The 20,186-nt window shown below is 37.9% G+C and overlaps 1 protein-coding gene across 4 annotated transcripts; it reads left to right on the top strand.

Moving 5' to 3' along the window:
- The first annotated feature begins 2,540 nt into the window (after positions 1-2,540).
- LOC144196786 (G-protein-signaling modulator 2-like) lies at positions 2,541-18,698 on the top strand. Of its 4 annotated transcripts, XM_077717222.1 has the most exons (16): positions 8,030-8,273; positions 10,576-10,797; positions 11,162-11,297; positions 12,873-13,012; positions 13,252-13,375; positions 13,545-13,660; positions 14,089-14,244; positions 15,113-15,221; positions 15,729-15,781; positions 15,857-15,882; positions 16,086-16,171; positions 16,249-16,428; positions 17,150-17,312; positions 17,803-17,988; positions 18,079-18,176; positions 18,344-18,698. In XM_077717222.1, exons 1-16 carry the CDS (start codon positions 8,221-8,223, stop codon positions 18,509-18,511), a joined length of 2,016 nt encoding a protein of 671 aa, XP_077573348.1. In that variant the 5' UTR covers positions 8,030-8,220; the 3' UTR covers positions 18,512-18,698. The 4 variants fall into 4 exon arrangements, with proteins under 4 accessions (XP_077573346.1, XP_077573348.1, XP_077573349.1 ...); XM_077717220.1 differs by lacking the exon at positions 8,030-8,273 and adding an exon at positions 2,541-2,674 and having other exon boundaries at positions 10,574-10,797; positions 15,729-15,882; XM_077717223.1 differs by having other exon boundaries at positions 8,031-8,273; positions 15,729-15,882; positions 17,150-17,232; positions 18,344-18,492.
- The last annotated feature ends 1,488 nt before the right edge of the window (positions 18,699-20,186 follow it).

Raw genomic sequence — 20,186 nt, 5'->3', positions numbered from 1 at the left:
CTGAAAGGGAGTAGTTACAAGTAACCATTTATGTTGCAAACGATTGTCAATTTTAGACACTGGCAAGCGGATCGCAAAATATGTAATTATCTTGAATACAGGACATTTCGTGAAGTGCATGAATACGCTGACAGAGCCACCAGTGTCCAACTTCAATGAGTTATGTTTGGATGGCATAAGGTATTAATTATTATCATAAATTTAGTTACATAGTATCCTCTTGAAATATATTCGCATAGTGCTTTGACAGGCAGGAAAGAGCACGGTGCATAAATGTAAAATACTGGGACGCCAAAGCTTAGAATAGAGTACTTATTTATTCGTCCCTCATCGAGGAAATTTACTTACCACCGCAGCATAGACAAAACATATATATATATATATATATATATATATATATATATATATATATATATATATATATATATATATATATATATATATATATATATATATATATATATATATATATATATATATATATATATATATATATATATATATATATATATATATATATATATATATATATATATATATATATATATATATATATATATATATATATATATATATATATATATATATATATATATATACACACACACATATACATATATAGCAATAGAATAAAACATATTCAAATGAAGAATCAAAATAATTACTTTCAGGAACAATAGTGCCATTGTTTTAAGAACAAAAAGCGAAGTTTGATGAGTCCAGTTTGTCCTAAATCAGCCAGTGATAATGGTATTGTGGATTTTTTAAATTTCTTTTTATTGCTGATGGGACGAATGGCCTGCGGTAGTGCTCCTTCTTGCAAGGTGGGAGTATTTTGGTCTGCAGCTGACGGAGCTACTAAAAGCTTCCACAATCTCATGGAGAACAGAAAGAGAGGTGCAGGAATTCAACTAACCTTACTGTAATGAAGGTTGATGTTTGATTCTAAGATAAATAAATACATTGCTAAATACATTTTAAAACACTGAAATAAATTACAATATTATACAAATAATTAAAAGTTGAGGAGTTGCTTCACGCCTTCAACTTTGAGTCTCGTCTTTGGAACAACCTTCGTTGGGGTGGCAAGTGGTGTCATAAATGGTTTAAATTTAGGTCTTATATTGTAGTGTGGAGACAGGCTCATAAGTCTTATAGGAAAGAAGTCAGTCAAATTTTAGAAACAATTCTTAAAGTGTTTGAAACCAATGAGGTGATGCTGAAATTGATGTGATATGAAAAAGCATAGCTGGATGACTTTTATTAGTATGCTAGATTGGTTTGAGCTAATCAAAATTATCTCCTAAACTTCTGTCAATGTGTGAAATATGTATTTGGATCCTCTATTTGCATATTTGTATCTCCCCAGTGGCCCTTCTTTAGAATTAGCCCTCTAGAACATTTTCAGAAACCCATTAACCATTTGAAAAGACACTATTCCTTGGGTGACAGACACGGGTAGGTTCGCGGGCCGCTTTAACGTCAACTTGATTTCACGTGGGCCGGATTTGGCCCCCGGGCCGCCACTTTGACACGTGTACTAGTCTATTTGGGCAAATGGCAGCACAAAAATAGAATTTAAAATTGGGCCTAAAACCAAATCTTGCGGTAAACCAAATCCAATAAAATAGAATGTGGAATAATTCATTCTAAAATATAAAGGAATTAATGGTACCTCCGAACCCAAGAAAATCTACGAAATTTACATTTCCTCCTGCGACCCTAATGAGGATAAAGTGGTTCAGAAAATTGATGAATGAAAAAATATATATATTTGATGAATTATGATACATACATTTTTAGAGAGAGATGGACAACCATGCAGACTCACACACATACCCATACTTAGGGGCAATTTAGAGTGTCCAATCAGCCTACAATGTATGATTTTGGAATGTGGAAAGAAACCAGAGTACCTGGAGGAAACCCACGCAGGCCTGGGGAGAACATGAAAACTCCACTCAGGGGGACCGATGTGGATTTTAACCCAGGATACCAGAGCCGTGAGCCCATCGCGCTAACCACTCACCCGCCGGGCCTCCTGATTCTTTTCTTTCTTTCGTTTTTTGCAATTTTGTGTGTGTTTTCAACTTGATGTAAAATTTAATCTGCTGCAATTTTCTAAAACGTCCACTCAAATCTCATCCATTAGTTTCAATGTCATTTAACCACAGTGAATAGCATAAAAAAACATTCAATCCTTGGGAAGTATTCCAGGAAACCTCCTGGGAATATAATGGATACAATCCTTTCCTGTATGCACTGGCTGATCCATGCAACTACTGTACTGCAGGGGGAGGCAGACGTCTATAACAAAGGTTTAACGACTGTAAACATGTCTTACACTTTCCTCTCACGGCGACATTTAGTCAGAAATTTACTTTATTCATTTTATAAATTTGACACATTTTTAATAATTATTTAAAAAAGATTTTTATTTAGCAGTGATTTCTCTATTTTTAATTATTCTACATAGTATTTAAAAAATTCCAATGGTCCTTGAACGCACCACACGAGTTTCCAAATAAGAAGCAGATTTTTGGGAGTGAGGGGAGTGGCTTTACAAAGTTGTGCTTCCAAAGGCAGCGCTGTCTTCTTCCTCACAGATGGACGGATAAATGTCGCTATAAACATCTGGAAAAATAAAATAAAATTCTTGGGGACTACTTGAAAAGGTATGAATATTTCTTCCAACAGTTTAACAATTTTTGGGGGGTTACGTACGTCCTTTAAAGTTGTGTTCTCAATTCTATCGCCTTGAAGTGAGGCTATTCGGTTCATTGGCTTTTAAGTAAATTGCATCTTTTTAGAGTGTTATACTTGAGGTTAACTGTGGGATTAACAATGTATTTTAACGGGAAACGCGAATACATAGTCATTGTAGTCTGACTCATTCTTAGACGACGTACATTTTCTGTCAGCCTTCGTTAGTAATTAAAGAGTCATCGCGTCCACTCAGACTGCAACCAAATATCCAGAATTGAGTCATTTGTCTATTTCTCATTTGTAAGCAAGAAAAGTATTGATGATCTTATTACTAGAGATTTTCAGCTTTAAGTGATTTTACACTGTTATTCATGTCCATTTTAATAAGGGATTATTACGTACTATTATTATTTTTATAAAAGGGATTGATTAAAAAATGATTTGATCTTTTACTTTTGATTTTAAATCACCTATATGGTGTTTTCTCTATATTAAGGTTTCGAATTATAGGTCTCAACAGCATAACATTAACTCAGTTCAGTGCAGTTCACATTGGCTGGGCGTTTACATGTTGGAATTATATGGTTAAGGATGCCAAATATAGTCTTTTAAAATATACATGTTATGTATTCACTCACATTTCATTTTCCCACCTGCTGGTTTTTAGGACTGTATTGAATTAAACCATATTCATCTGGAAGCAACAGTCTAAATTGTACAGTGGAGTTGTAATAACAGTGGCAAGCCAAATTGTAGGTATTTATTATACACAGTTTTTGTATTCAATGCAATCTAGTCCACTGGCTGCCCGGCGGATTAAGTGGTTAGTACATCAGGCTCACAGCTCTGGGATCTTGGGTTCAAATCCAGGTCGGTTCACCTGTGTGGAGTTAGCATATTCTCCCCATGCTTGCATGGGGTTTCTCCAGGTCTGGTTTCCTCCCACATTCCAAAACATGCACACTTTAAATTGCCCCTTGGTATGAGTGTAAGAGTGAATGGCTGTCTGTCTCTCGTGCCCTGTGATTGGCTGTCCACCGATTCAGGGTGTCTCCCGCCTCTGGCCCAAAGTCAGCTGGAATAGGCTCCAGCACCCCTGCGACCCTAGTCAGGATTAAGCGGTTCAGATGATGAATGAATGAATCTAGGTATTCCAATGGTTAAAAATCATGATTATTAGTAGAGAAATCTGAAGTGCAACAGGAAAGGTGAAAAGATTTACTATGGAATTTTATCAGTTCTTTCATCGATTCTCAATGTTTTTAAATGTTTTTTTTTATTTTGTTTCCGTAAAAAATTCCATCATGTCATTTTCGTGGAATCATGTAAGACACGTCACACTCAGTCATAGTAGTAGTTAGTCGTGGTAGCAGTACATTTTCATTTATAAAAACCTTACATTTACAATGACAACAAAGATCAGCAATCATTTATAGGTCACTGACATTGGAGCTCAGACAAATAGTTTCAATGTTGACCATAATAAAGGTTTATAGCAGCAGTAAAACATAAATAAACAAGAAACGTATAGACCAATACGTGATCAATTTACATATTATATAGTATGCATACATTTGTCACAAGCAAAACATTAATTGCTTAACTGCTAAGAGCAAAACATTGTCCAACTGTTGACAAGCATTATTTTCCTAGACAAAAGTTTTGCTCTTCAATGTAAAATTTGTACAGTAAGCTTTTGGATGATTCAACAAGTATTCAGTCAACAATGGAGAGGAAAATAACAAATCCAGCTGGAATTTTGTCAGAAAGCACATTAATTGTGTGATATTATTTATACAGAACAACTTTCCAAGCCAATAGAATTATTTGCTATTGGTAAATTCACTGAATAAGACCATGTTGAAACCATTCTACATGGAGCATTTCTTAGGGCTTTTTAAAAAAGTATGTTTTGTTACCTAACAATTTGATTGATGCAACCACATGTGAATCTAAATCCTTAACTGTGTAATGGCTAATAATCAGACAGCATGTTACCCTGTTACAGTATTTATACTGTATAAAAGGCCAGACAGTTTTTAAGATGTCCGGCTTTCACTTACTGCATGTCAATGAATGTATTTATTTTGTGTCTTCTTACACTTTTTTCACTAAATCATGTTCATGTACAAATATGGATGTGCCCGTTTCAGTTTTTAACCGCTTGTGATGGAGTTACAATTAATTCTATCTGATGGTGGTAGCTAAACCATATTAAACCAGTTTAAATCAAACGTTATGAATAAGCTTTTCTACGTTTTGGCACTTTTCACTATTCAGTTAGAAAAGTTGAGAGAATGTCTGTAAACTTTTGATCACGGTGTGATTTCAAAATGCTGAGAGATGCTATAAATTAGAAAAATCCTTGCTAAGAACTGGAGGACGTACAGTGTTTGTTTTATTGTCGATGAGGTTCCAGATTTCATGTATACATATAAAAATGAGAGTGGAAATCACTGAGCTCAAATTTTTCATTTCCCTTTTTCCCACAATACCCAAGGGGTTACGTCAAATCCAACCCATCTCATCTCTCAAACAAACCCATCAATCAGTTTTTGTCATTTATGGTGGGACCATACACCACAAAACTTCGAATTTAATTGCACTATAAATGTTACGTTGATTTAAATGGACCATTGATTGCGTTTACAAGTCAGAGTTTTGTTATCCGTTAATTCATTTTCTGAATCACTTAATACTCACTAGGGGGGTGCTGGATCCTATCTCAGCTGACTTCAAGCCAGAGGCAGGGGCACCCTGAATTGGTGGCTGGGTGATTCGTCTGTATATAAAAATAGGGGGGGGGGGGGTCTCATTTGTCTTCACATCCTGGGACACACTTTTTTGGGGCAAACTACAGGTTTTTTGATGGCGGCCCGGTGGAGCGAGTGCTTAGCGTGGTGTCCTGGCAGTTCTGGGGTCCTGGGTTCAATTCCAGGTCATATACTCTGGTTTCCTCCTACAGTCCAAAAACATGCCTCGTAGGCTGATTGGACACTCTAAATGTCCCCTAGGTATGGGTGTGAGTGTGCATGGCTGTCTGTCTCCTTGTGCCCTGCAAGTGGCTAGCCACCCATTCAGGGTGTCCTCTGCCTCTTGCCCGGAGTTAGCTGGGTTAGGCTCCAGCACCACACACGACTCTTATGAGAATAAAGTGGTTCAGAAAATGAGATGAAAGATGAGATGAGATCATCCTGATGATATCATGAGTGGGAATAGCATAACTCCCTATTGAGCAAGAGTTGTTTTTTCGAACACATTTAGAACATTTAAACTTGTCTAACAGATGCTTGAACCACAAGAATTGATTGGATCAGAATGGATAAAGTCCCAAAGAATTAGAAAATACATAAGGTTTGGACCTTTTTGTCAAAATGTATTTTCTGACAGAATTTTGAAGTTGAAACATGGGCCTTGATCAGAGTTAGATTTTTTTAATGAAAATTTTGGATCTCCTGGCTATTAACAACATTTTCCTGCCACTGTAATGCACACTAGCTCATTGTATTATGTATAGTTGGGGTGTAGCAGTTGTTATGGAATTAAATTTACTCTTTTGCTGAATACCTGACAAATTTACATATGGAACATATGGATGTTTCTTATAAACCCCTTCTCAGACATGATGCCAATGATGTCATGAGATGACTCCATTTTATTATGAAATCTTCACTTTTATTACATGTGGTTATTTTTGTGTTACATTATAGTTTACATAATCTGAAATATTTTTGCTCCAAGGTATTGTACACAAGCCAGGGCAAGCCTTAGTTTTTCCGGATGAATTTCATTCTCTGCGTACATTCCCCAAAAAAACCTGTTGGACATGATAGTTGCATGTGGTAGTCTAATTGGTAGATTTGTTTCATTGCAGTAGCAGCAATGTACTAGTTTCATTTTGGCTCACAATCAAACAAAGGTTTGTGCAATACACATGCTGTCATTATGTTTATAATGACGTTTATACTAACTCAATGGGCTGGTTTGTTGTCAGGTTTAGGCCTGACACAAAATAAGCTTTGTGAACCATACTGAAAATGAACCACCACTAAATGGCAGTATGCTGGATTTTGCAAGTATTTTTTTATGCATAGCTTGCCATCCACAAATAAGAAAGTGTATTTTGATAATACGTTTTTTATTGATTCGGCTTTGCAGAAAAATCTAATCTAATATTATGAGCAGGATTTTTTTGATTTATGACAAATTTTAAATTTGGCTAGACAGTATGTAGTGAAGTTGGATGCTGGTTTTGTACAGTGTTTTGTTGTTATGTTACGGATATCCCTATGCTGATTTTATTTTACTTCCAATCGAAACGATTCTCACCCCAGCTAACTAGGGCATCAGTGAAAACCCGGTGGTGGCCAGCCAATCCCATGGCACAAGGAGACAGACAACCATTCACGCTCACACTCATATCTTGGGGTAATTTAGAGTATTCTACCTGCCTACCCTGCAATTTTTTTGGGATGTGGGTGGAAACCGGTGAACCTGGAGAAAACCCTTGCAAGCCAGGGGAGAACCTGCAATCTTCACACAGTGAGGATCGACCTGAGATCGAACCCTTGACCCCAGATTTGTGAGGCTGACGCGCTAACCACTCTTCACCGTGCCACCCAATTCTAATTATTATATTTTAAATGTATCAATGTTTAAAATATTACATCAGTTACAAAATCCAAAGTTTATTTCAACATAACATTTAAGAGATCCATGGTACAGATTTAATTTTGTGCAGCGTGATTGGCTGCCCACCAATTCAGTGTTACTCCCGACTAGTGCCCAGAGTTGGCTGGAATAGGCTCCAGCACCCTATGCGATCCTGGTGAAGATAAGCGGTATAGAAAATGAATGATTTTATTTCTCGCCTGTCCCACTTGACTTCTCAGGTGCTTATCAAGAAGTTGAAATCAGTCTGGCATGTGGTATTGTGACTGTATTATTTTATACAGGGTCTGTAAAACCATATGAAGAACCCCCCCTCGCGCCGTTTGACATCACTTGTTAAATGATTATTTCATGGGGTGTTGAGCAAATAGCCTTAGGGTTGACTGGAGCCACTTAAAGAAGCTATAATTACCACTGAGATCTGACTTAATTGGAAGTGACACAAACCATCATTTGTCTGCCATATGCTGTTCAATGGTTACTAAGTGATTAAGAGCTGTAATCTAGTCATGAGACAATTAGTGATATCTTCCGTTTCTTTATTTCTATTCATTGTAAAAATGGTTTCGTTTTTCTCCCAACATAGCAGCTTTCTGTCGCTGGCAGTGACTGTTCGGGCCAATGTGAACGCTGAGCGGATTAAGTCCTTTTGTTTTGCTGTTACCGCAGGTTAGCGAAGCTCCATTTAGGACAGCAGTAGCTGATTTAGTGGAGCTGTGTCTTTATTCTGTATATGACATTGAGTGACTGCGACTGCGTTATGTGTATGCACATGAAGGAAGTGGAGGCAAACGGTGTTGTCTTGAAAGAGATATATTCGCTTCACAGGCCGAGAAGGGTGAAATGTCTGTCGTGTCAAACTGCCTTAAGTGCATTAGAATGGGAAGGAGCAACAGGTACGTAAATCTTGCTTCCTCTCTTGACTGATTAATGCTTTGGTATGGTAAATGTTTGGAAGATGATTTCACCTGTCCCCTTCTTGATCGATCAATCTTTTCAAAAGGGGTTGGATTAGGCTTCTAGGATTTCTTTGATGAACACAATTCTGATGGCAAATATGTTTAATGATTTTTTTTTAAATTAAATTAAAAATGATTATTTTTTTATTTTCTTTTGAAATAAATGTAGTTATTCATTGTGGTTTATTTAGACATTAGGGATTTAACTGCTTGTATGGTATAGTATGTGACGGAATGAGTGTGTTTTATGCTGGGAGTTTGCATCAATAGTTTAAAAAATTGAATGGAACATAAAATATTTATTTATTTTGACGGACGGAGAGAATGTATCTAGGTTTTTATACGGTCATAATTGTAAGCAGGAAAGTTGTCAGTTGGATGTTTTGCATTGGGACAGACAATTTCTCTGTTCATGCATTGCTGTTGTTATTTTGGGAAAAGTGGGTAGAATTTGGGTGGGAGCAGGAGGAATTGACCTCTTTATGAAACAGGAATGTTATGTTGAACGATGAAATCGCTGTTGGTTTCTTTTATGTATTGATTTGTTGATATACATAATTAGTCAACTATTCATCTTCATTGCTCCTGATCTGAGCACTGCTTATCCTTACGAGGGTCGTTGGGGTGTTGGAGCCTATTCCACTTAATGTAGTTGTGAATTTTCAGGCAATGGCAGGGCACAATGAGACAGACAACCATGTGTAAATTAACTCATACCTACGGACAATTTGGAGAGTTCAATCACTCTACCAGGGCAGCCCGGTGGAGAGTGCTGTCGGCCTCACAGTTCTGGGGTCGAGGTTTCGATCACAGGTTGGTTGATCCTCACTGTGTGGAGTTTGCATGTTCTCTCTGGGCTTGCATGGGTTTTTTCCTCCTACATTCAAAAACATGGCTACCTAAGTATGAGTGTGAGACCAAATTGTTTTCCATCTCCTTATGTCCTGTGATTGCCTGGAAACCAATCCCCCGCCTTGTGCCCAAAGTTAGCAAGGATAGGCTCCAGCACCCCCCACAACCCTTTTGAGGATAAACGGTGCGGAAAATGAATGAATCAATCTCCCATGCATATTATTGGGATGTGGTAGGAAACCAGAGTACCTGGAGTAAATCCTCACAACTACGAGGTGGACATAGTAACCACTCAATGTACTTTGCCATTATTTATTCTGGTATACAATCTATTTACATTTTGCATGAAAAATTTGAACATTATCAAATGCCAAACTATGGCTATGTGACGCTCCGTTGCATGTCCTAAAAAAGTGCACTTGTTACTCGTTAAAGGCCACAAAGTCTGGTTATCAAGTTGTCATCATTATTAAGATTATGCTGTAGATTACTTGTCGGTCAATGAAATAATTTGAATCTCAAGTGAAATCACAGGTTGATCCTAAATAAACCTTGTAGAATGACGGTAAATCACACTTTAATCGGAGTATATTGCCAAGATATTTTCTCAGCATTGGCGTGCCCCTACAAAGATATGAAATGGTTTTTCAGTCGTGTAAAACCAATATTGTAATCACTAAATTATTCTCCCATTCTCTTTTTCATTGACGCTTTAAAACAAAGCGCAATGCGCCGTAAAAAAGAATGCAGCTTTCTCTTTTTAACTTGATGCTGTGATTCTCAGCTATTTTAGTGTGAAAATCTGTATTCTTTTCATATTATTCATTATCATTTGCTGTTCTAATCACTAGTGTACCAATACCGATCCTAGAACTCAAAGGGGCAGAGATACGAAAGTAAAATGCTGGTATCAGTATGGCTTTGTACTAACAAAATAAGCAATGATGTCATTTACTGACACATGAAAAAGTGAACACAGAATCCCTTTGTCTCCTCTCACCCTGTACTCACTGTTGCGATCATGTACTCTTACGAGCAGCTATTATTCCAGACCAATGAGAGCGGGGCGTTAGTTGCGCTGAACTAATGGCAGTACATACAACTTAATCGTTCTCAGGAAAAACTATGTTCCTGGCCTAGACAGAGAAATATCAATTCAATTCATGACTAGATAGAAATATCAGGCGATTTCACCAGATTCTTGTTTCTAAAACAATAAATGGTCCATATTACATATGCGCTATTTTACCAGTGTTTTGCACTGTGGGATAGATGAATTTCTCTGTGTATGAATCAAACATTTGGATTAGTATATGGATTTTGATGGAAGCCTGCATAAACATCAATCATCCCTCTAATCAATGTTATTTGCCCTGTTCCCCTGCAGAATGGACTCTTCATGTTTGGATTTGGCCCTGGAAGGTGAAAGGCTCTGTAAAGCTGGTAATTATCACGCTGGTGTGTCTTTTTTTGAGTCTGCCATCCAAGTTGGAACCGAGGACCTCCAAATCCTCAGCGCCATCTATAGCCAGCTTGGCAATGCTTACTTTCACTTGCAACAGTACAACAAAGCCTTGGAGTACCATCGCCATGATCTTACACTCACAAGGTATGATGTTAGATAATGATAAAACCAAATATTTCTCCATTGACTTTTTCAAAATATAATGAGAAACAGTTTTGATAAAATACATTTTCTGAAACTATTTTAAATGCAACTTCAAATCAAATACATACAGTAATATTTTGAGACACGAGCTTAATGCGTGTGTCAATTCTGAAATCAACGTTTTCCATAGAAATGAACTAAATACAAATATGCTTGTATCTCACGGCAAATATTTGCTCAGAATTTTACTCATATATCAAATTCTTCATATGTTTGGGCACTCGTATGTCAAGGTATTACTGTATACACAACTATATTTTTCTGTTTTATCAACTACTTAGTTGTCATTGTTTTTATCTTTTAGGACAATTGGCGATGAACCTGGGGAGGCCAAAGCCAGTGGCAACCTTGGGAACACATTAAAGCTTCTAGGACGCTATAATGAAGCTGTGGTTTGTTGCCAAAGACATTTAGACATCACCAGGGCTATGTGTGATAAGGTAGGCAATAGTATAGATTAGCTGGGCTTAATTACTTTATTATTTTAAGGGTGATTCTATCGATGAATATATTGAGCTTTTATCAAAAGTCCAGTGTTGAATCTGCAGGCATATTTATAAGTGTTATTTGTAGCTTGGTAAAAATGCAAATTGTTCCAAATTTGCTCCCAGTGTTTTAAGTGTAAAAGAGACGATAAGGTGTGCCTACGGCTGACTGGCGACCAGTCCAGGGTGTAGCCTGCCTTTTGCCCGACAACAGCTGGGTTTGGCTCCAGCAACCCTTGCAAGGATGGGTGGTAAGGAAAATGATTAAACAATGAATGAAAAAAGACGATACGGTGGGGGAATGTTAGCATGTCTGTTTCACAGTTGTGAGATCCAGGCTTTCCTGTGTGGATTTTGCATGTTTTCCCCACACATGTGTTGGTTTTCTCTGGAAACTCTACTTTTTCCCCATGCTGCAAAATTCTCGCATTTTAATGTGTGTGTGTGATTGATTGTCTGTCTCGTTATTCCCTGTGATTGACTAGAAAACCAATATAGGTTATAACGCACTTAATGTCCAAAGGTAGCTGGGATATCCAGAACCCACAAAACCCTCAGGAGGTTAAACAGAATGGAAAATGAATACATAGAAAATAATAGACTAAAATATTGCGAGATCCAGTGATTAATTTAAATGAATTTTTGTGGCTTAAGATTTTCTCTGAATCCTGGACAAAGCGACTTTCGACTCCTGAGTTAGCTCAACGACCTCGACTTTTCAAGGTGCATTTTTGTCAACTGTGTGGACGGTGGTGTCTGTGTTTGAGGCCAAACCACATGGTGTCTATTCAGAAAAAAAAACTATTTCCACATCTGACCACAATACACTTTATCCACTGAGCGTTGATCCATCCCAGATGTGTCCACGCCTACAGACTGCTCCAGCACTTATGAACACTGAGCATGAGGCTTCTTTTGGGTAGTTATGTATTTTAGCTTGCATTTCTATATGTAACTACATATGGGTGTAATTAGCAATTTTTCTATCCTCAAAAAACAAATGATGACTTTTCTTCTTTTTTTCCAAGCTGCGCCCATTTTTCTTTTTATCACTAATACCAGTGTTTGGTATATACTGATTGCATCTTTTTCTCAAATTAAAAAACATATTGACCCACTCCCCTTGAAGGACTGTTAAGTAGGAATTTAGAATTTGTCTTATATATACTATTCTGACCTCTTTCATTACGCTCCTATTATCATATTGATATTATGTCAGTTGATAATAAATATACCTCTGTTGTATTATTGTTAGTATTAATGAATAATAATAAAAATAGTTATGTTAAAAAGAATAATGGTGAATGTTATTGAAATACTTTCTGGTGTGAGCTTATGTATTTTCAGGATTGTATTAAGACCTTTTTTTCATGTCACAGCCAAAAACCAATTGCTTGAGCTTTGTAACAATTTTATCAGGCTCAGTTAGTGCATGCAAGCTGGCCTTCTGTTAGTGTATTTTAAGTATATTATTATAGCAATGCTGGTTACAGTGGCTCCATCACTGAAAATCTGTTGTGCATGTTGTAGGTTGGGCAGGCCCGAGCACTGTATAATTTTGGGAACGTTTACCACGCCAAGGGCAAAAGCATCTGTTGGTCTGGGACAGAGCCAGGAGAATTTCCAGAGGAAGCAAGGATAGCCCTACGTAAAGCTTCTCAGTATTACGAGTGAGTTAGTATCTCAAACTTCAATATTTTGTTTAGTTTTTTTTTTTTTTTTTTTTGGCGTCTAAAACATTTTCTCACTCTAAATGGTCAATCTCTTGTCTATAACCTCAAACGATTTTGATAAAAATATTGAAATTTGGTACTGGCACATCTATGCATTTAGTTTTTAGTCTTAATTTATAAAACATTCCAACTTTCTAATATGAAAAATGATCTTCCTTGGGTTTTGTTATTTTTAGGGCAAACCTGCTTTTGGTAAAGGAGTTGGGGGATCAAGCAGCTCAGGGTCGGACCTATGGGAACCTTGGTAACACCTATTATTTACTGGGTGATTTTCCAAATGCTGTAGCAGCACATGATAAGGTTTGTTTAACACAACACAAGTCAAAGGTACGCAGTATTATCTCAAAATACCATGAATTTATCGGTTGAGAGATTATTTGTGCCTTTTTCTTAACTACTTCAGAATGGTGACCACCACATTTATAATTTAAAGAATAATCAAAGGAATATTAACCCTTTTGTTTGGCAGCGCCTTCTCATTGCCAAAGAGTTTGGGGACAAGTCTGCTGAGAGGAGGGCACACTGTAACCTTGGCAATGCTCACATATTCCTCAGCCAATTTGAAATGGCAGCTAGCCATTATAAGTAAGTTCAAACTTTTTGTAAATTTGTTGTTTTTTTATTTAACTTGCGTGTTCTCTATATTTTATTAAATAGCAGATCTGTGTGCGGCTTGAACTGAGTAAACATCTCAAATACCGGAGCCTGACAAATGCTCACTCATAAAAATTGGATTTGATTCAGAAAGGCGTACACACATAACTAGAAATTAGACTTGTCACCCTCATACTGTGAACCATTTTTTATTATGAAAAGAGAAAATGGAAACTCTTTAAGACAGTAAATCCGGCGCCAACGATTGCTCAATTCAAAGCTAAAACTTGAATTGTTGATGTGACTGCATTAAAGAAAAAGCCTCAAAATAACAAAGGTGGAAAAAAAAAGAAGGGTGGGACTGCCTTTTAATGCATCCAAGAAATCTTTGACATGGTTGACTCCTGGTTTTTCCTTAGGAGGACTCTACAGCTGGCCAGACTTTTAAAGGACAAGGCTGTGGAGGCCCAAGCCTGCTACAGTCTGGGCAACACCTACACACTCCTTCAAGACTATGAAAGAGCCATTGATTATCACCTCAAACATCTGGTAATTGCTCAGGACCTCAGTGACAGGTAAAGACTACAGGGTACATTGGAAAAATTAAACAAGAAATGTGTTGTGTTTAGGTGGCCCGGCAGCTAATATGTTAGCTCGCGGCCTCACAGTTGTTGGGTCCTGGGTTTGAATCCAGGGCGGTCCACCAGTGTGCAGTTTGCATGTTCTCCTCACCGGGCCTGTGTGGGTCTTTCCCTGGGTTCTCTGGTTTCCTTCCACATTCCCAAAAACATGCAAGGTAGGCTGGTTGGACACTCCAAATTGCCCCTAGGTATGAGTGTGGGTGTGAATGGTTGTCCCTCTCCTCGTGCCCTGCGATTGGCTGGTAAGTGATTCAGGGTGTCCCCTGCCTCCAGCCAGTCAGCTGGGATAGGCTCCAGCAGGAAAAGCAGTTAAGAAAAGGAATGAATGTTGTGTTTATAGTTTATAGTGGTTGTAAGTGTAATAGTGGAGTTTGTCTTGGAACGTTTTTTCAATTTAAATTGTTTTCACTGTCATCGAATTTTAATCGTATGACTTTAGTTTGATAGAGGAACAAAAAAAGAAGAATAGAGCAAAACAAATGAGTTTTTAAACTGTTACATTCGCTAGCAATGAATTTGGTTGCAATATCGAGTAAATTGGCCTCTTAATGTACAAGTTAGAAAAGAGAGCTGGCTAATATCCTCTGGCATTAGCGTATGCTTATCTAAAGAGAACATGTCTGTGTGCTTGATTATTTTGGTTACATTTAAGTGGAAGTGACGTCGTACATCCTGATTGGTTACCCTGTTGGATTTCAGTTGTTTTACAGGAAAGGGCAATTGCTGAATGAATAACGGTGAAGGCCTCTCCCTGTCATATGTAATCTCATTGAGCCTGTGCTTTTCTGTATTTTTCTCACAGGATTGGGGAGGGAAGGGCATACTGGAGTCTAGGAAATGCCCACACAGCCCTGGGGAACCACGAGCAAGCTATGCACTTTGCTGAAAAACATCTGGAAATTGCCAAAGAGGTGAATGATTAATGCCAACGACATATTTCTGTTAAGTCTTCATCTAGCAACAACATTCCAATTTCGCGATCTTTGAGTAAAAAGTGCTCAATACAAACCAAGGTCCAAATTCTCTACTTGCAGATACCAGTGTTAAAATTAAATTGACTATAAAGCTAATTCATATACTACAGTATCAATAACAAAGGTTCATTGTGTTCATTTGTGAGCCAAGGCTGAACTGTTAACAAAATGAAGGAATGTGGTTTCCCACACCAAAATTCTCAAGTCTTCATTGGTTTCAAGGACATTTTGAAGTGTTTTGTGTGTGCATGTTTTCTGAGTAAATCCCACTATTCAGTTTAACATAAACTGCCATGAATCATATGAAAATATTTTAGAGCTTTATTTACTTATGCCAAAGATTTTGGTTCATGGGAGCAATACATCCTTGTATTGTTATGAATAAACAAATGTATGAATTTTAAACACGTGGCAACAATACAACCTCTGGTGTCATTGCTTTAGACTGGAGACAAAAGTGGTGAAGCAACTGCACAGATGAACTTGTCAGACCTGCGGTTAGTTGTTGGTTTGAAGTCCAACATTTATTCCAACATCCTCAGCAAAACTAACAACACATCTCTATCAATCAGCCAACAGAGTTACCTCAACATGTCAGGTAAATATGAATTGGTATCTTTCCAAATTGTTCTGTTAAAAGTATTTCAAATCACACAGCGATATCGGAAAAAGTAATTAAACATTTATATTCTAAGGAATTCCTTCAGTTTTAAATACCTTGATTTTAAATTCTTTGCACTTTCTTGTTGCGATGGCCATGTTTAAACTTTAAGGTAATATTTGGCTAAATCTGTGTTTAAGGGACGAAGTCACCATCAAGGAGGCAAGGAAGTGCAGAAAACCTGGATGGGAGTACAAATCAAACTGGCGATTTATCCCTCCATCAGGTTTGTGTCCTATTCTTTGGATGAATATATAAATTCTGGAAGTCTATAATATGACTGTTTTACAATGAAATTTGCAGGACTGGGATGAAGATAAAATCTCAAAGTCATCAAAAAATAACACGATTAAGGCTTCCACTAAGCTCTTCCTCTTTCACCGACTAAAAAGCAAGAAAAATAAAAACAAATCTACAAAAAACCAGCATGAAAGCTTGTCAGACCACTCAGTTCCTAATGTGGACCCGCCAGCGTCTCCTAAGGTATAGTAGGGGTGCACTCTTAGCACAATGTGTCTGAAAGATGTTCTAATAGGTTTTCCCTTATGAGCCAGACAGTCAACCAGACTATCTGCAAAGAAATCTTGTAGTGTTTGTGATTGTTTCAATGTGGGTGCTTTGCACATATGCAAATTAATTGGTTCCTTTTGGCTTTTTTGTATCTTGGATTTTTCGTAAGTAGAGGAGTATTTTATATATAAATTCTGAAATTTGATCCATGGTTCTCAAAAAAAAAAACTAAATCTTTTACAAGTGATTGAATTGTCCCAATTTTGTGTAAAAGATGTGAGAAAGCCTGTTTCATTCGCACCAGTAATCAGTTACAAATCCGTGACGACGAACGGTGGTCAAAAATTGTTGTCGTACGACACCCAATGGGGAGACAGCGGAGTGTAGGGAGATTGTCAAGCAGAAGGCAACGCAACAATTCTGAAAAGAAAATAACAGATGCAGGAAATGTATTAAAATTTTGGAAAATGGGTCTTGTTTTCGTATATTGGAACAGTAATTTCCATATCGAAGGGTTTCATAACCAAAAATGTTGCATGTAGAAGCATTCATAAGTAGAGGTATCGTCAAATAAATTTTGTCTCGGTACAAAGTCCTGAAAATCGGACACAATTTGTACTTTCGTAAACTTTAGACAAGTAGGATAGTGAATTCTGTTGAAATTGTTTTTCTTTTATGATTTTGTTTCCCATAGCCACCATCTCAGGACACAATTGGGGAGGACGGCTTTTTCGACCTTCTCTCGCGATTCCAGGGAAACAGAATGGATGACCAAAGGTGCAGTCTTTTAGATGGGTCAAACCATCGGCCTGACAGTTCCTCTCCCTCGTCTACCCCACCTGTAGCTGAAAGGAAATGTAAGTTTGTCCCTTTTGTCTCGACTTCTGTATTCACACCATACTAAAGTTTAGTTGCCATACTTATTGATTAAAAAAATTGTAATATAGTACCGTATAGGTACCCCACAGACTTTGAACCTGGATGTTTATGGTGTGAATGCAGAATATCCACCCAACTTTCCCTGTAACATATTGAAGAATGTAAATCATTACAGTAACTTAAAGTCCCACGCCAAATCCCTGCTTTTGAGAATTAGACGAGGTTATCTTCTTTGCTCTGATGGCCTACCTTTTAAACTAGTTATCAGGAGATATAATTAAAACTGTGATTTGTGAAACTAAATCAAATTTTTAGTCTGTGTTTTTCCTTGACATTTTAGAATAGCATTAGTAGTCAAAAGTAACGTCTGCAATCCCAATGTGCTGACACTGTATTGCAAAGTGACCGAGTGAACGATCCATTCATCATTTATTACTACTTTATACCATTGCTGATTTTTGTCTCTAGCTATACTGGAGTGCGAGGTACCATTACAGGATCCTGGTCATTTCCTGGAGCTGCTGGCCAGCTCCCAGGCCCGTCGTCTGGACGACCAACGAGTCAGCCTGAACCATTTTCCTGGCTTGAGACTCAGCACCTCCAACCGGCCCAGTACACCCTCCACCTCCAGCGAAAATCAAGAGCCATCGCAAGGTGATGAGAGACAATATCTGAACCCTTCCTCACCACGTACTTTCACAGTTGCTTTTATGCTTTTATTCTCTGCTGCTGTTTCCTGTGCAGACCCAGCTCACACACCCTCCCAGTACAATTGCGTCGAGACCTGCGCTAACCAGCCGGAAGGGGACGAAGTCTTCTTTGATATGCTAGTTAAGTGCCAGGTGGGGAAAAAGTTGCTTTAACAACAACCTCACATTTGAAAAGGGTGTGCTACCCCTCTATCACCCTCCACGTTTAACAAAGTTTACTTGATCTCCTTGATGAGGCTCTAAATAACATCACGATACAAATTGGCCTTGTTTAGCTTTTTTTTCCTTGTTATTTTAAGGGCTCCAGACTGAATGACCAAAGGTGTGCAGCGCCACCATCTGCCACTCATGGACCAACAGTTCCTGATGAGGATTTCTTTAGTCTAATCTTGCGTTCGCAGTCAAACAGGATGGAGGAGCAGCGAGTTGTACCACCGTCTGATATCAGTCAGTCCAAACCAGACTGACACAAATTCCATTTTTTATCATTTTAGGACTCAAATTGAATATTTAAGCTTCTGTGTTGTTTGATTTTTTTTAATGTTCTTAATAATGTGGCAATCATGTGAGAACATCACATGTTTCATGTGACTACTTATATGGACAATATCATATGGAGAGTCAATTTTCACAAATATAAAGCTTCCACACTGAGTTCTTGTTTTGGCTAGGTGGCAAAATCTCGCAAATGCCAGCCAGCATCCTTTGCTAGTGCCTCGAAATCGGTGTTTCCAAACCTTTCTCTCACCCAAAACTGGTTTTGGCGAAAGCCACTTTTCAAGCACATCCTAAAGCTCGGGAAACTTCAATAAAGCACATTTACAGGGTGACCCAAAAAGATGCTTACCCATGAAAATTTCTATTTTGACTTTGATTAAAAAGCTATTCATTTCAAATTACAACCACACATTATTCCGTTTATGGAAGACCATTCACCAGAGTTTCAGCTATTTCTGTCAATTTATGGTCAATTTATGGCTTTCCCAAGATGTGTTCCAAATGTCCACCATTCCGTTGTAAGCAAACCTGTACTCGTCTGACAAAGTTGTCAATCACTTTTACAGACCCCTCTTTCGGGATGGCTCTTATTTTTGCTGTGATGGCAGTTTTCAGTTCCTCAATTGTTTTTGGATTTCCCTGGTATACATTGTATACATTGGAGTTTTTAGCGAATAAAATATGGGTACACGTCTTTTTGGGTCACCCTGTATGAAAAGGTCCTATACCACATTGACAGTCAAATACTTTCCGTGGTGCTCACTACACACTCCCATCGTTTGGCCGAAAAAGCCTTTACACCCAGCGCACATGAGGCACCATTGACGTTGGCCCATCCATTAGGTGTGCCGAAAGTGTATGTCACACACATCACAACAGAATGAAGAGCAAACGAGGTAGCAAGTGTGTGGGTTGGTGCAGCAGTTTTGACAGATTGGACGAGTTCCCGCGTATCTGGGTGGGTTATACTTACGGTGTGATTGGGTTGCTCACTGACATTCTGGTCTGGCAACCTTGAGGTGCAGTGCACCATTGGCTGATCTCTATACTTTAACATCAATGGCGTCTCGTGTGCGTGGAGTTTAGACTAAAATAATTTCTTTCACGGTCTGGTAGTGGTCCACGGACCGGTGGTTGCGGACCACTGCTCTAAATGACAATGATATGTGGAGCAATGAAAGCAAGAAGGGAATTCTGAACTTCCAATATTGTATTCCTATTGGAGCTCACTGGAAAGTCTCTTATGCAAACGCACAAACTTGGACATGTTTTCGGATTGGTGCCGCCTTTGCTTTCAGAATGATGCAAACCTAGTGTTCCTGTTTGGGCATACTATTACTAATATGGATATGAGTGTTGCCACATTATTTTCATCCCCTTTTCAAATTATTTAACAAATGTTTTTGGAACTCTATTGTCCCTGGACTAGAGTGTCTGCAGCAAATGACACAGCCGTAAAACTTGTTATATTTGAAATATTTTAAGCATTTACTGCATATTTAAGTGCCATGACTATTTATCTTCTTCAAGTCCACACTTTCTATGGTGGAAAACGTTCACTGGTGGAATAAATGAAAAAAAAACTATATTGAACCAGTCTGAAAACAAGAGCCATAGAAAAATAAAATCATTTTATTATTTGGT

This window comes from Stigmatopora nigra, chromosome 5 (genome assembly GCF_051989575.1).
Source record: "Stigmatopora nigra isolate UIUO_SnigA chromosome 5, RoL_Snig_1.1, whole genome shotgun sequence".
NCBI lineage: Eukaryota > Metazoa > Chordata > Actinopteri > Syngnathiformes > Syngnathidae > Stigmatopora > Stigmatopora nigra.
The sequence above is the reverse complement of the archived record's forward strand: the minus strand, read 5'-3'. Positions and strand labels throughout refer to the sequence as shown.

Excerpts from the sequence above, each read along its gene's own strand:
- LOC144196786 (XM_077717219.1), top strand. The coding sequence starts at position 8,221 with ATGTCTGTCGTGTCAAACTGCCTTAAGTGCATTAGAATGGGAAGGAGC. Across the intron at positions 14,245-15,112 it reads GCTCAGGACCTCAGTGACAG|GATTGGGGAGGGAAGGGCAT; the intron begins GTAAAGACTACA and ends TTTTTCTCACAG. Across the intron at positions 16,172-16,248 it reads GCGATTTATCCCTCCATCAG|GACTGGGATGAAGATAAAAT; the intron begins GTTTGTGTCCTA and ends TGAAATTTGCAG.